Source organism: Vanacampus margaritifer, chromosome 16 (genome assembly GCF_051991255.1).
Source record: "Vanacampus margaritifer isolate UIUO_Vmar chromosome 16, RoL_Vmar_1.0, whole genome shotgun sequence".
In the NCBI taxonomy this organism is placed as follows: Eukaryota; Metazoa; Chordata; class Actinopteri; order Syngnathiformes; family Syngnathidae; genus Vanacampus; species Vanacampus margaritifer.
Window position 1 is genome coordinate 8416520 of NC_135447.1, and position 14801 is coordinate 8431320.

General features: G+C 38.8%; 3 protein-coding genes across 5 annotated transcripts; all 3 read left to right on the forward strand.

Annotated features, from left to right (window-relative positions):
* The first annotated feature begins 543 nt into the window (after positions 1-543).
* plp1b (proteolipid protein 1b) lies at positions 544-6491 on the forward strand. 2 transcript variants are annotated; one of them, XM_077547533.1, is made up of 7 exons: positions 544-698; positions 2138-2324; positions 3446-3602; positions 3806-3983; positions 4236-4309; positions 4653-4718; positions 5824-6491. In XM_077547533.1, the coding sequence occupies exons 1-7, from the start codon at positions 695-697 to the stop codon at positions 5893-5895; spliced, it is 738 nt and encodes a 245-aa protein (XP_077403659.1). In that variant the 5' UTR covers positions 544-694; the 3' UTR covers positions 5896-6491. The 2 variants fall into 2 exon arrangements, with proteins under 2 accessions (XP_077403659.1, XP_077403658.1); XM_077547532.1 differs by lacking the exon at positions 544-698 and adding an exon at positions 1497-1821.
* Positions 6492-9079: 2588 nt separating this feature from the next.
* On the forward strand, positions 9080-11547 carry LOC144035934 (uncharacterized). The gene is made up of 2 exons (XM_077546049.1): positions 9080-9290; positions 9938-11547. The coding sequence occupies exon 2, from the start codon at positions 9942-9944 to the stop codon at positions 11229-11231; it is 1290 nt and encodes a 429-aa protein (XP_077402175.1). The 5' UTR covers positions 9080-9290; positions 9938-9941; the 3' UTR covers positions 11232-11547.
* A 609-nt stretch (positions 11548-12156) lies between these two features.
* Positions 12157-14398, forward strand: cwc15 (CWC15 spliceosome associated protein). Of its 2 annotated transcripts, XM_077546050.1 has the most exons (8): positions 12157-12172; positions 12553-12603; positions 12974-13115; positions 13204-13316; positions 13473-13576; positions 13643-13753; positions 13863-14029; positions 14104-14398. In XM_077546050.1, exons 3-8 carry the CDS (start codon positions 12985-12987, stop codon positions 14231-14233), a joined length of 756 nt encoding a protein of 251 aa, XP_077402176.1. In that variant the 5' UTR covers positions 12157-12172; positions 12553-12603; positions 12974-12984; the 3' UTR covers positions 14234-14398. The 2 variants fall into 2 exon arrangements, with proteins under 2 accessions (XP_077402176.1, XP_077402177.1); XM_077546051.1 differs by lacking the exon at positions 12157-12172 and having other exon boundaries at positions 12467-12603.
* Positions 14399-14801: the final 403 nt, after the last annotated feature.

Below are 14801 nucleotides of genomic sequence, written 5' to 3' on the forward strand. Positions count from 1 at the left end.
CAGTATAAACAAGTCACTCCACTGAAAAAAGTTTAATGTGATTTTTTTATTGCCATAGCTAAAAATATTAATTTACTCATTTAAAGCAAAAATTATGATTTCTGTTAATGGTTGTGTCTATATATTTTTTTACTTTATTGCAATTTAAATGTACAGTTGGGGCATGAAACTGACATGCTTTAATTTAATCAAAGAAATATATTAGCATATGATTTGTGCATGTGTGGTCTGCGTCTGTAAAAAGCCATTTAATAATAAAATAAAACCACTTGAAATAATTTGTCAGGTTGTATAAGGTATTATTTACATTTGCCAAAGCGACAATATTTGGTGTCATGAATTATTTAATTTTTTTTAAAAGTTCAGCCAGTTTTTCGTTTTTTTTTTTTTTCAGTTAAGAAGCAAAAGCCTAATTAACACAAAAGTGCAATGGGGGGGCAAAAGCATTGAAATGTGTGACCTGCCTGTCACCAATGCCGAACCCAAGGCTCTATAAATAATGTCTGGCAGCTGAAATGGGACTTTGTGACTTTAAGATGTCACTTGGGGTGATGTGGTCCATCTATTGTTGATGAGACAAAAGCGCGAGTCAGATTCATATAGGAGTGGCGGGGAATAACTTCTCATATCCTCATATCAGAGTTGGGAAGCCGCGCAGCAGAAACTTCAATAACCTCCCAACTTCTTTCTGGACATGGGTGAGTGCACAGAATGTTTAATAACTCCTTCTCATGTATTATTAAAGCCATTTGGGAATGTGTAAATGTAATAATGTTGCTTTTAAAATGTAATTTCTGACCTTGGACATCATGTTGCATTCGTGCATTTGAAGATGAAGCAGTATTTCTATTTTTACTTTTTCCTTCCTTACCGTCACCATTAGTGTAATACCTGTTAAGTAAAGAGTCGAAACAGCAGTTTTGCACACTTTTTTTTTTTGTCAAGCAAGCTCTGTTTTTAGCACGGGGAAGCGTCACTACCCCCACAATTGACATAATAGCCTTAATTAGAAAATTACCATTAGACATAGTTTTCTTCTCCACTTACAATGAGTAAGTGCACCAATTTGTGGACTGTTTTGAGGTCCGTATTGATTAGCTGGCATCCACTAAATGCATTGATGTCCTTTAAAGTGTAAGAAACTGTTCCTCACCACTCTCCAGCTGAAGCGTGGGTGTCTACAGGCATTATCATTACTGCATCTCCAGCAGTCTTCTTGCTGAAACTATTTATATTTACATGGCAGCCTAGTTGCTTCTCACTAAAAGTTGTTTGGTCAAACAGTCAAATGCTTCACCATGTAATATCGATCTTTACAACTTCGCACCCACTCTATCCTCATCTGACTTGACACCGAGTGCCGCGGTACCAGCGCGAGCCAGCTGTGGCGGGAGGGAGGATGGCCTGATTGCTAGTGGTGACCTGGTGACCCCCCCCTCGGCCCGCGTCTACCGCAGCGCGTGTGGTTCTAAGGTCTTTGTTTGCTTGACATCACTGCCCTTTGTCTCATGGCAATGACAATGGCTACCTTATGTTGGACCACAATGAGACGTTCTCTCTTGGAGCCTGTGAAGTCAGCGTTCCACCACCGTCTCGCTATAGCCCGGCGACGCCTGTGACCGCCACAGAAGGAGGGCCGGACGGCGTCCATACAAACGATTGAGCGTTCGCATGGCAGATGAAAACAGCACAGGGAGCGTTATTTTGTAGTAGCTTGTAGGCAGACTGAAGTTGGCATCTTGGGATCTTTCTTGTTGTTGGAATACAGGATCAGAAGCAGCATGTTTCCGGTCAGGCAGCCTTGGCTTTGCAAAGCCTTAGGTGGTTTTTCTCTATCCCATTTCTGACACTGCTTTTATTTATTAACACGAGTGTGGGTGTTTGCTACCTGCTTGAACTGCTCACATTGAGAAGAATGCACTCTATGTTTTTGAAATAAGCAGTGTTTTTTCCTTGTGTTTGATCGCCTGCTTGTTGGTTGCAGCTGTGTTTTTCTTTCTTTCCTGGTGTATGCTGATGAATTTGCGGGCTCGCTCTCCCGCAGGGCGGAAAGAATTCCCCATCCAGGTTTAGATGTGCTGTGTGGTTCTGTGTGCGGTATGTGCCGCCTGTGCGCTGATTTATTATGCCCCCTCAGGTTGTTATGATTGCTGTATCCGCTGCTTGGGGGCAGTGCCCTACCCATCTCTGGTGGCCACCTTGCTGTGCTATGCAGGCATGGCGCTATTTTGTGGCTGCGGGCACGAAGCCTTAACCCAGACCGAATTCCTGGTGGAGACTTACTTCGCCCGCAACGAGCAGGACTTTGAGGTCGTGGCTTCCTTGTGAGTCAGTTCTCCACTTTCTTGACAGTGATGTTGTATGCGCCCTCAACTACACAGTGAAATTTAACTCCTATAGTGTTAAATTTAACACTTTTCCTGAGTTTATATAGTTCTCACCAGTTCCGAGTTAAATTTACACTTCCAAAAGTGTAAAAATGTAACTCATTGGTAGAGCTACTTTCGCACACACATTATCAGTGTTATTTTTTAACACTTAAAAGTGTTATTTCCTTTATTTTTTTGTTATTAGTTTTTCACGTCACTTTTAACCACGACGTGTTATTTTCATTCCTTTTTGTGTTAATTTCCCACAGTTTTAGTGTTACTTCTTGACCAGTTTGTATTTTCCAACCCAAATGGAGAGAGTGGGACTCGAACCTAATACCTAACACTTGGGGGGCAACAACACTAACACGTACGCCACGAAATAGTACATGTTTGTTGCCGCAAAATTAAATGAAGTAAATTAAATGAAGTAAGTGAGAAAAGAAAGAAAAGAGCAAAGAAAAGGTAACTCAGCCTGAAGTCAATGAGTTTGACTCGCTGAAATAACACCACCCGTAGAGCTTTTTCTTCACTTTGAGTGTTCAAATAACACCCAAATCAACACCCAGTAACTCAAAATAATTAACACTAGATTTTTAACTCAATTTAACATTACAGAATTTGCTGTGTAGTCTAAACACAGCATTCTGATTAATATTGCATTTATGGAATATGAATTAAGTAGAAAAATGTTTGCCACTTGGTCTCGACATGAATGACATCACAGTTGCTCAGGTCTCAGGTAACAACCACTCACAGCTCATCTGTTTTCAGAGTTTGGTCATGTGATGTTTCGCAAACTGAGCCGTGATTGGTCGTTGCCTGAGCCCTGAGCAACTGTGATGTCATTCATGTCGAGACCAATTGGCAAAATGGCCGCCTCCGGTGATGGATGAAAACAGGAGGATTTATTATTATTATTTATTTAAAATTCCACAAAGGCAATATTAATCAAGAATGATGATTTTTGGCTAGTGGGGGCGCATACAACGCATTAATTTAAATACAATTTGGGGGTTGACTTCCCCTGTAAATGTGTCTCAATTTCCTGTCTGAGTGACCTTTCTCCTCCGCAGTGTGGAATACTTCCAGTACGTCATCTATGGCCTGGCCTCATTTTTCTTCCTCTATGGTATCCTGCTACTGGCTGAAGGCTTCTACACGACAAGCGCAGTCAAGCAGACCTTCGGGGAATTTAGGAGCACCCATTGTGGCCGATGCCTCAGCCTGACGGTGAGCGCAAGGTCAAAATGGAGGGAGAGGCAGAGTGGGGGCACTGATGTCATCAGGTCATTTTGTCGATGCTGAATGCTTTGTTTTTACCACTCAAAAAAATGAATTATGGTTCATAGCGGACTTGGTGATGCCACATTCATCACACAGCAACTTGCTGCATTCCCATGACCCTCCGTTCCGCTTTTTTTTTATTTCAACAGTTTATCATTGTGACGTATATCTTGGCCTTCATCTGGCTGGCGGTGTTTGCCTTCACTGCTATTCCGGTCTACTTCTTGTTCAACATGGAGCAGACCTGCCACGACATCAACATCCTGGCTGAAACAACCCCCAGCATAAATCAGCACGGGTGGATTTGCATGGACGCCAGGCAATATGGTGCGATGCTCTTATAATGACTGACCGCATGTGGACCTGATGAGAATATTAATGTGATTTTGTCAGGCAATGAATTAATCATCGGGGATTACGTAAATGCTTAAACTAGTTGGTAAATTGTCATGAAATTCCTCAAGATGACTTCAATTTTTTTTTCTGCGAGTGAATGAACAAAAGATGTAAATGTTTCCGAAGGCATTTGCAATCAGTATTGGTAAGAGATACATCACTTATGTCACGTCTCTATTCAAGGGCTGCTTCCTTGGAATGCAATGCCGGGCAAGAGTTGCGGAATGACCTTGGCATCTATTTGCAAAACGAGCGAAGTGAGTAGATCATTTCCATATTCTATTTTACGCACCCTTTCACCACAACTTTCTCACCATAAATTATGTTGTATGCTGTTTTACTGATTCAATGCAACAACTGTCAAAAATGGGATTGGTGAGTAAATGGGAATAATTAGGATTAGCAATGATGATGTCAAATCGAATGAACAATACTGAGCTCTCCTTAAGAGAAAAAAAAGAAAAAAAAAGGGAATAATTAGGATAACACACACATACACACACAAGGGTCAGAATCAGCTTACTTTATTCATCCTGAGGGTACTTTGAGTATAATGAATGTCACTGCCCGAGACTAACCTTTGTTTGCTATTTCTTTCAGTTTCACCTCACCTACGACCTGTATATTGCTGCATTTGCTGGTGCTGGAATCACCCTCTTAGCATTGGTGAGCATTGGCGTCAATATTTTGCATGCTTTCGGTCATAGTAACCATTAATATTGACCGTATTTGCCGGACTATAAGTCAAACAGAGTATAAATCGCACTAGGCCAAAAATGCATGATTAGGTAGAAAAAAAAAACATATGTAAGACGCACTGGGGTATAAATCGCACTTTTTGCGGGTAATTTATTTTACAAACGACTTTGATTGCGATAAGAATATGTTTTTGTTTATTTGTTTCAGCTGGACATGATGTTCATGAAAATTATTAAATGTCTAAGATTTTTTTTTATAAACCATTGCAGAGGTTATATAGAATAATCTAGAGCAGTGATTATCAAAGTGTAGAATGAGTACCACTACTGATATGTGAGCTCCCTCTAGTGGTATGCAAGAGAATGAATGCTTAAATCAGTTCTGTTATATTTACCTTTAATTCCAACACATTTACTCTTTAAGAACAGTGTCTTTAATCATGTATTTATTATTTTTATTATTATTATTATTATTATTATGTATTTATTTATTTTATTTGTGCAATACATTTTAATTGAATATTTATTTATTTATTATATCACTATATTAATACTGATAACAAATACCAATACTACTAGTACTTTTGATATATAAAATTTCCCAATAACAATAACAATAGGGTTGCCAATACTTGTATTGCTCGCCATCACAAGTACTGATACCTTAAACTAAGGCGTAGTATCTGCCCGATAACGATAGGCCTACCTGATATCTGTACTCATCCCTAATATTAAGAAATATTTAAAAATAATGATGGTATGTTTTTGAGTTTTTGAATGTAATCAACTAAATGTCCTATACTGGTAATGCATGTCTTGACTATGCTTTTGAATATTTTGGGGCTAATTATATTTCCTTTTCATTTCATCCCATCAAAAATAAATATTGAAAATGATGTTATATTTTGCTTTTGTTCTTACCTCTTTACACAACATTGTGTCCTGCTTGCAAAGGCAAAATTGTTAACATTGGTCTGGTGTCGGATTTGCCAGTGTGCCGAATCACATTGTTCTATTACTGCAGGCTGTTTTTTTTCCCCTCTCCTGTTCATCAATACATTCTTGCTTTGCAGATTTTGTTTTTGGTTGCAACCACCTATAACTACGCAGTCTTGCGGTTCCTGGGCAGGAAAGGAGTACGCTAAGTGTTCCAGTCTCCTAAATGCATCCAGTAATATTCCTCACCACCGCTGTGTCTTGTGTGTGAACAACTTATGAAGAGATGAAGATTCCCGCCCTCTCGGATGATTCTCTTATAGCTTGTTCATTTCGCTTTTGGGTGACGTTTCGTGCCAGTGCTGATGTGATGTGTGGCATTTCTGGAATAATAAAAAGCCTTTGCAAAGAGTAACTTGCCTTTTACCCCTTTCAGTGTTTACTGATGCATGCATTGGGTATATGAAAATGAGTTGGCTGCTGTCTTGGCGGCGGCGTGTTTATTGATTATGTGCTTTGAAAGTGAATCCAAAGTTGTGTGGAGCGTTGTGTTGTATCACCCTGCTCATTGTTACTTGCATAATTGCTTTGTTTAAACACCACTGTGTGGGGGCGAAACAAAGCCATGTATGTATTCAATACTGGAGGTGATGCCTCCGATGCTTACGATAACGTTTCCATCCGATAACTCAAAATTGAGCTTTGTCATGTGTGGCCATTTATAACTGAGTCCTAGAGATATTAACTTCAGCGAGTTTACTGTAACTACAAATTGCATGTTTTCAATAAATGTGTGTTTAATCAACATGGTTGTATTATTTGTACAGTTTACAGTATATATGATTTTTTTATGATGATGATGATATAGTATTATTATAGCAATTGCCGATATTGTATCCGATACATCACTAAATGAAAAATGAACACTTTATTTATTGAACGTTGCTTTTATAAAACACAGTGTAGTACAATGAGTTTTTTATTGGCTGCATAGATATTGTAAGCAATGTCGACAGGGCACAAAGACTCTGGAGACTTTCGTGATATTAAAAAGTCAACATTGTCATGAAGTGCACAACAGAGCTGGAAATAATGACATGATACATCGCAATATTGATATTTTGTCTTGTTGCCACTTGCAGAGTAGGCCTAGGAGGGATTACCGAAAAAAAGTACTTAGTTTTCAGTTGCATGTGATAAAAATGTTCAGTTTGATGATCATTATAAAAAAAAATATGTTTAACTAACACATACATTAGAAAATGAGACAAAAATTGCATCCGTTCACCACATTTTCATCATGTGCAATCATGTGTTTGAATTAAGTAAATCCAAAGTATTTTTTTTATTTTTTATTTATTTATTTATTTTTTATTATTTATTTATTTATTTTTATTTTTATTTTTATTTTTATTTTTATTTTTATTTTTATTTTTATTTTTATTTTTATTTTTATTTTTATTTTTATTTTTATTTTTATTTTTATTTTTAGAGAAAGGGACATGTGTGTCATTAAATGTTGCATAACCTTAGCACAAAATGGAAAACAGCCAACCCTTTTTAATGATCGTCCTCATTTGGGTCACACTCCCATACCCACAAGGGTATGGGTGAGTTAAGTCTTGAATGAACTTAACATCATGTATGTTTTGAATATAGGAGGAAGCTAAATAGTACCCACGCCAAGAGAACTATATAAGAAGAAGACTATATATGCTAAATATATGTATACAAACTGGTAAGTAGAAGACAAAATAGACCTTGGACATTCAAGGTGGCACGTCACAGGAGGGTTGGTGACTCAAATCTTGACATTTCCATCAATTATTCAGTCGCAAGGAGTGAACGCACGTTAAAAATATCAGTACCAATTACAATGTGGTGACTGAAAGAGAGCTTGGCTGTGATTCACTCTTGGTTACATCCGCAAAGGAAGTTATGTTTTCATTGCCTTTGTTTGCATGGTCATGCAAAAAAAAAAATGCAACAAATGAGTTATCAGATTCGATTTTAGCCTATTTGTCTCTTTAAAATTAGGCACTACAAATTTGTATGTTAAGTAAATTTAATTACAACTGGTTGCTCTCCCACTGAGCAGTTTTCACATTGTGTTCTAAATATGATTGGCGATGGAACACATCAGCAGTTTCTTTGTTGTTTTCGGAAAGCAAAGACAGGAACTGGTTGCTCAGCTGCCTTCAGAAGAGATCGAGCCTCTGGGTGTTCCTTTGTCTCTCCATCCTGAATGACTTGAGAGCGACTGCAAAGGCGTCTGACGCATCCTCGCAGCGTTTAATAATAGACTGGTCAACACATTTGTCCTTATTTTCTGGTTCATTTGGTTCTACTTCTTTTTATTTGTCACAAAATGTTTTCTGTGGGAGGCCTGTCAAAAGATACATTGTTTACTCATGAATATGCTAGAAGAAAGACTGTTGAAGTCAGCATCTTAAAGTCGGCTTACGAGGCTATGCTCTCAAATTCTTTAAAACTTTACTGCTTTTATTACTGGCCAAGTACAGAACATTTCGAGTAATAGTTTCCACACAACATGTCATATTACTTGTACATGAAATTAAAAAACATGATAATTTCGTCTGTCACATTAGCAGTATAGCTGAAAAAGAGTGCAAACCTGTAAAGAAGTTGATAAAAGATTATGGTGGTCGACAATGGTTATTTACGTAGATATTTGACCTCAAATGTTGTCATTATCTATTCAAATGCTTTTGTTTAATGATGTACATCATTTTGTCTGTATTGCATTTGGGTGCAGTCACATTTTTTTTAATGAAACTGTAATATTTCTAGGGGCAAAAATATCAACATCGTGTATATTTCAACAATTTTTCCCCCGTCCATGTCCCCAACAAGCAAAACAAGTATTCATCTCTTAAGAATGTTCTTTGAGTCATACATTTTGGAACCACTAAAGTTTAGTGGTTCCAAAATGTATGACTATTAGTGACTAAACCAATTGATTTTTGAGTTAATTAGAATTCACTGTTTAGTATGGTGTCATAGATAATAAGGTTGTAAAGGAAAATACTTTTGAGCTAAACTTCAAACACAAACAAAGGAAACTGTCGTTTTTGTTTTGTTTTAACTGTCCATGTGCTGTGACTGTATCTGACAGACTGACAGACATTAACTAAACTAGAACATGTTAGGCCACAATGAAAACCCTCTTTAATCATTTTTCCTTTATGTGTATTTTTTCTGCTTCTATTTGTTAATTATGTTATCGCTGGTGGTACTCTATTGATATTGCTCATTCAGTGCTACTGTCTGTACTTTACTGTGCATTTGACAACTCTTTTATGTTGAGGTGAGTGATTTGGCCGGCGGAAGTTATTCATTTTATTTTGAAACGCCCTTCTTGATCCATTTCCAGGTCACAAGAAATGCGACTGGTAAACAGGAAAATCTAGATTCACTTCTACGCTTATTGTTTTTAAGATTCAGGCTGCATAAGCAGCGACAATAATTTCTGTGTTTTTATTTTATTTTTTTTAAACTATACAGTACGAACATGGCGTTACACAAATCAAGTGGTGGCTGATGTACAATATTTTTCTCTATATCTACTGACTGGGAAGAATCAGTAAGTCATTCGGTACTACTAGTTTCAAAATATAGACTGTATGTAGATATATCGATAAAGGGACATGTTTATTGAACAGAGACAAATGCATTCTACATTTGTACAAAAACAGATGCCATGCATTCAGGTTTCTATCTAAAGCTTTTTTGCCACTCCTGTTTCTAGTTTGACATCATAGTAAAGTTGGTGAGTGTAGTAAAAACAACAATAATAGAAAATGCTCATTACTAAAATAAAGAACAAAAAATAAATTGATATGTGAAAATATGTGTTCACACTAGTACAATAATGTGTTACAATGACTTTGGCCTATTTTTGTCCCACTCATTGTTTTACTTAAAAATCTTGAGCAGTGTCAGTACTGTATTTTGATGTCTGATGGAAGTTTGGTGCCTATTAAGTAATAGATTATGTGTTGTTTGCTTTTCTCCTATTATTGCTTACTGCACCAGAAGTTCTAATTTCACTGTTGAGTTTATTTACTCGGTGGGAAAGTTAAAATTATTATTATTATTTTGTGACTATAAGACAGGAGTGCCATCTAGTGGGTTTCTGATCTAGTACGTGTATGACCTGTTTGACGGGTGTGAGTGTTATCTGGTCAACTTGGCCCTCGAGTGAATCACAATTATTCTGCTCCATCCTAGAACCATGCCTTCAAGAAACCATCTTGACAAAATTGGAAGGAAGAAGAAAAAGAAATGGACAGAGGAAGCTATGGAGCATGCGCTGATCGAGGTCAAGTCGGGCAGGTGCACTGTGCGAAAGGCAGCCAAGGAGTTTGGAGTCCCCAAATCCTCTCTGGGAGACAGGGTCAGCGGACGGGTGACTCCTGGGAGTCGCAGTGGGCCCGCTCAGCTTATACCATCTTCTGATGAGAAACTGTTGGTAGAGTTCTCCTTATACATGTCCAAGCATGGTTTCCCACTCACGAAACAGCAGCTAGTGTCATTTGCGTCTTCTATTTACAAGCGTCAACACAGAAGGGTGGCCTTTTCTAAACTGGGCCAGACATGGTGGCTTAATTTTAGAAAGCGTCAAGAAAAGAATATTTCGATTCAACCAGCAGACAGTGTTGTCCGAGGTAGGACGGTTCATGTCAGGAAGGAAGCATTGGATCATTTTTTCCACCTCCTGAGCTCTGTGGTCCAAGCTCACGCACTGGGGGACAAGCCTCACCACATCTGGAATTGCAACGAGATGGGTTTTCAGATGGCTCGGAAGAGGGCGGTTCTCCCCAAAGCAGCCAGTCTGGGTTACAAGTCTACGCCAGGCTCCAAGGACTACATCTCTGTCTTGGCTTGCTTAAATGCCGCAGGGACGGACATTCCCCCGTTTATCGTCTACTCCAAGGCCTACCCAGGAGGAGTGTGTTACAAGACACAAGGGCCGTCAGATGCCCTCTATGGCTGGTCGGATTCGGGATTTGTCACTTCAGAACTTTTCAAGAAATGGTTTCTCAGACACTTCCTGGTGCATGCTCCCAAAGAGCGGCCTCTCCTGCTCGTTTTCGACGGCCACAAGTCACCCGTGAACCTGGAAGTGGTGGAGGTCGCCCGTAAGGACGGCATCATTCTCGTGTGCCTGCCGCCTCATTGCTCTCACATCCTGCAGCCGCTAGACACGGGCCTATTTCCGCTCATCAAGCAGCGGTTCGCCGCGCTCTTAAATGAGATGCACGCCACTGATGCGACTCTCTTTGCTGTCAGCAAGAAAGACTTCTCGGGCGTGTTCAGAGGGGCGTATCAGGTGGCTAAAGAGGATGAGGGTATCAGGATAGTTCAGGAAAGTTTTAGGAAATGCGGTATCTGTCCCGTGAGCCACTTTCCGTTTAATGAAGCCCATTTGATGTCATCGCATAGCGTGGACCCTGAAGCTGAGGGTCCATTGTCTACATCAGCACAGCATGTTGTTGGAGGCCTCACTGCTCCTGGACTTTGATCCGATTGAGCTGTGATTGAACACCAGATGATTAGAAAAAAATGGGAACCGCTATTTGCACTGATTACGGTACATGCATCCCTGATGGCTATTTGTCCCAGAATATGTTATGTAATGCACTGTATATATTTACTGACACTGGCTCATATTAGCATTTTGGGGGAAAAACACAGAGGTTTTTAATTCTCTCACAATTGATCCATTGTCATTATTATTACACTGACGTTGTTGAGTCTATTTGTTCTTCAACTTCCTCATATATCATATAGAATTTCACCTTGACAAAATAAAGACGGATTAAATTATCAGTTTAAAATTGATATGTCACTCATTTCGTAGTAGTAGCAAGAACATAAGAGATGGGTCTAAATCAATTTGTTGTGGTCTCCACGGCACTATAACGGGGTTAATTTGATTTATTTTATGTTGAATCTTTAGAAGTGAATGCATTACAATGAATTATCTTGTTTGTCCTCTGCCTGGTTGGATTTAAGCAAAATGTTTTGTATTTGGGTGAGTAAATTGTTTGCATGCCTTGACAGAGTTACTGTTTACACTCAAGTCCTCTTAAAAACAGGGTTAGGGTTAGGGTTAGGGTTAGGGTTGCTTCTTTTCATTTTGAGCCCCTGTTAAAATTTTAAATTAATCCATCCTTAGTTTTTTTATGTTGTTTGATGGAGCTCTATGGAGATGTGCTGGCACCAATTACACCGGTCAAATTCATCATGCTGTGGAAATTAAAGCAATCAGGACTTTGTAATAAGCTGTCTGTCATCCTGCCTGCACAGTCAATAGCTAGTGTGTTGTCACCTGGTAAGGTGAGAGTTGGCTGAGCAGTGTGATGTTGTATCTGCTCTGAGCTTCAAGGCATGCAGAAGCACCGAACAGCCTGTCAGGACTTCAATGCTTAGCACACCATCTTGGGCTCCTCTGTCAGAGAGGTACGTACATACTGTAAGTGATCTGTGGTTTTCAATACAATGCAGAAAGGAGCCATAAATAAGGGAAATAAAACATGTTGGAAGTATACATAGGAAACAAACAGAAACAATTTTAGAAATGTGAATTTGGCATGCTGGCATTCTGTTGTAATGGTTGTGTTTCTTTTTCAAGTTTTTTTTTTATCGCATAAAATTATTTCTTAATGTAAATGTTATTAAAATAAATAATTTTACATATATATTAAAATACCTTCAATTTTATATAGATTATTACAGAATAAATGAGACTATTCAAAAGGTGAGAATTAATGTTTGCTTCGTTATGATAATTTCTATATGTTCCGAGTGTCAGTAAACACGTCATCTTTTTTTTTTAACAGGAAGTGACGCATTCGTTACGGAAGTTCTTTCTTCGGCGCAGGCGAATTGTTGTAAGTGATACTGCTGCTTATTTCTATTTCTAGTTGCCAGCATTTTTAAAGCAGGGTTTCTTGTTATACTTGATTATTATTATTATTATTATTTGTTGTTGAAAATCTGACTTTCTTTACTGTGAAATAGCGTTGTAGAACTTTGTGTGCATAGCTCTTAGCATTACTAGCTAGCGAACGTCTCCCAGCAATGATGGGTTTGAATAAACACATACAGTAAATGCTTTCTGGCATGATTACAATATTTGTTTTCATGACTTACTGTGGATTCATAGTTGATTCAGTGCCTGACTAATCTCAAGCTCTTGACTCTTTACTATTAAGGTTCGGTACCTCATTGTTCTGTTTTATTTGTTCCCGTGTCAAGTAGAGCCGTCCACGATGACTACAGCTGCAAGACCAACATTTGAACCAGCAAGAGGAGGGCGGGGAAAAGGGGAAGGTGATTTGAGTGCACTGTCAAAGCAATATTCAAGTCGAGATCTTCCAGGTCACACAAAGATCAAGTACAGGTCAGTATGCTATATTTTTTTATGGACAATCTACAAGTGCTTACATGTAGTTCTCTATTCCAATCTTCTGACCTGTTTTGATTGATAGGCAACCCACCCAGGATGCCCCTGAGGAGGTGCGTGCCCGTGACTTCCGCAGGGAGCTGGAGGAGAGGGAGCGTGTAGCTGTGCGTGAGAAGACCAGAGAGAGGGGACCAAGAGGTTAGTTAGACTTTAACCCCTTGTATTCTGGCATTATAAGCCGGCTTGCTGTTCTGCGTAAGGCAGTTTCCCAACCTTTATTGAGCCAAGGAGCATATTTTACATTTGGAAAAGTTTCACAGCACACCATTTAATCAGTCATTCTTGGTTCTCCAGAGCACACCACATCCTCTTCTTCATCCTCCTCTTCATCCTCAAAGAGGCCCAGACTGGATCAAATTCCAGCAGCCAATCTTGATGCAGATGATCCCCTTACTGAGGTATGCACTGCACTCATTTTGCAAGACTGACAGCATGCTGAAAATTGCTCATGATTGTGTGAATAGGATGATGACGATGACAACTCTGAGGAGGACAGCGATGACGATGACACTGCAGCTCTTCTCGCAGAACTGGAGAAGATTAAGAAAGAAAGAGCTGAAGAGCAAGAACGCAGGGTGAACTATCAATTCGCAATGAATATTTGAATATTCTGGTGTTTAGGTTTATTGCTTATTTATATATCTGGCAAATTAATTTGCGATATGTTTCTGCTTTCCATTTTAGGACCGGGAGCAAAAAGCAGAGGAAGAGAGGATCCGAATGGAGAATATACTGAGTGGCAATCCATTGATTAATTTGGCAGGACAGCAGCAGCAGCAGCAACAACAACAACAGCAGCAGCAACAGCAACAAATAGCTCAGAATCAGAGCGCATTCAAGGTCAAGAGAAGGTAATGTAGACGTGCACAACATTTTTTATACACTTACTGCTTACTTTCAATAATTTTATATAATTTCTGTCCAGGTGGGATGACGATGTGGTATTCAAGAACTGCGCTAAAGGATTGGACAAAGCACGCAAGGAGAAACGCTTCATCAATGATACTCTGCGCTCTGAATTTCACAAGAAATTTATGGAAAAATATGTTAAGTAAAAACTGGCGTGTTTGCATGTGATTTTTTTTTTTAAGTCTAGTTGCCCTCTGTTGCCAGAATGATCTGAATTGCATTCCGATACATTCTTACATTTCTTTAAACAACTTTAATCTTGTATATAATTGTGACCGGCCTACTTTAAATAAAGATCATGAAACATTCAATCAAGCTGTTTTAAGGTTGTTCTTAAAATGTATTTGCTTCTGCATATTTAAAACAATGCAACTCCAATGAACATTTAACTCCTATGGAACATGAAAACTTGATGGAAAAAAAGATGTCCCAAATGCATTGAGTAAACTGTATTATGGGCTGAGGAAAACAAGGTTGGGGTGTTTTACCTAATACGAAAAGGGATGGATCATGGATGGATGTTGGGTGCTAACACAACAATAAAAACACCATACACGAATCATGGTGGGGGCAGCATCATACCGTGTGGCTGTTTTTCTTCAGCTGTAACTTAAACCTTAAAACATGTCAAGATGTACAGTTTGTAGGTCACACAACTGGTGGGAAATGTTTTACAATAACCTGACATTTATTAGTCATTTTATCACCCAATGC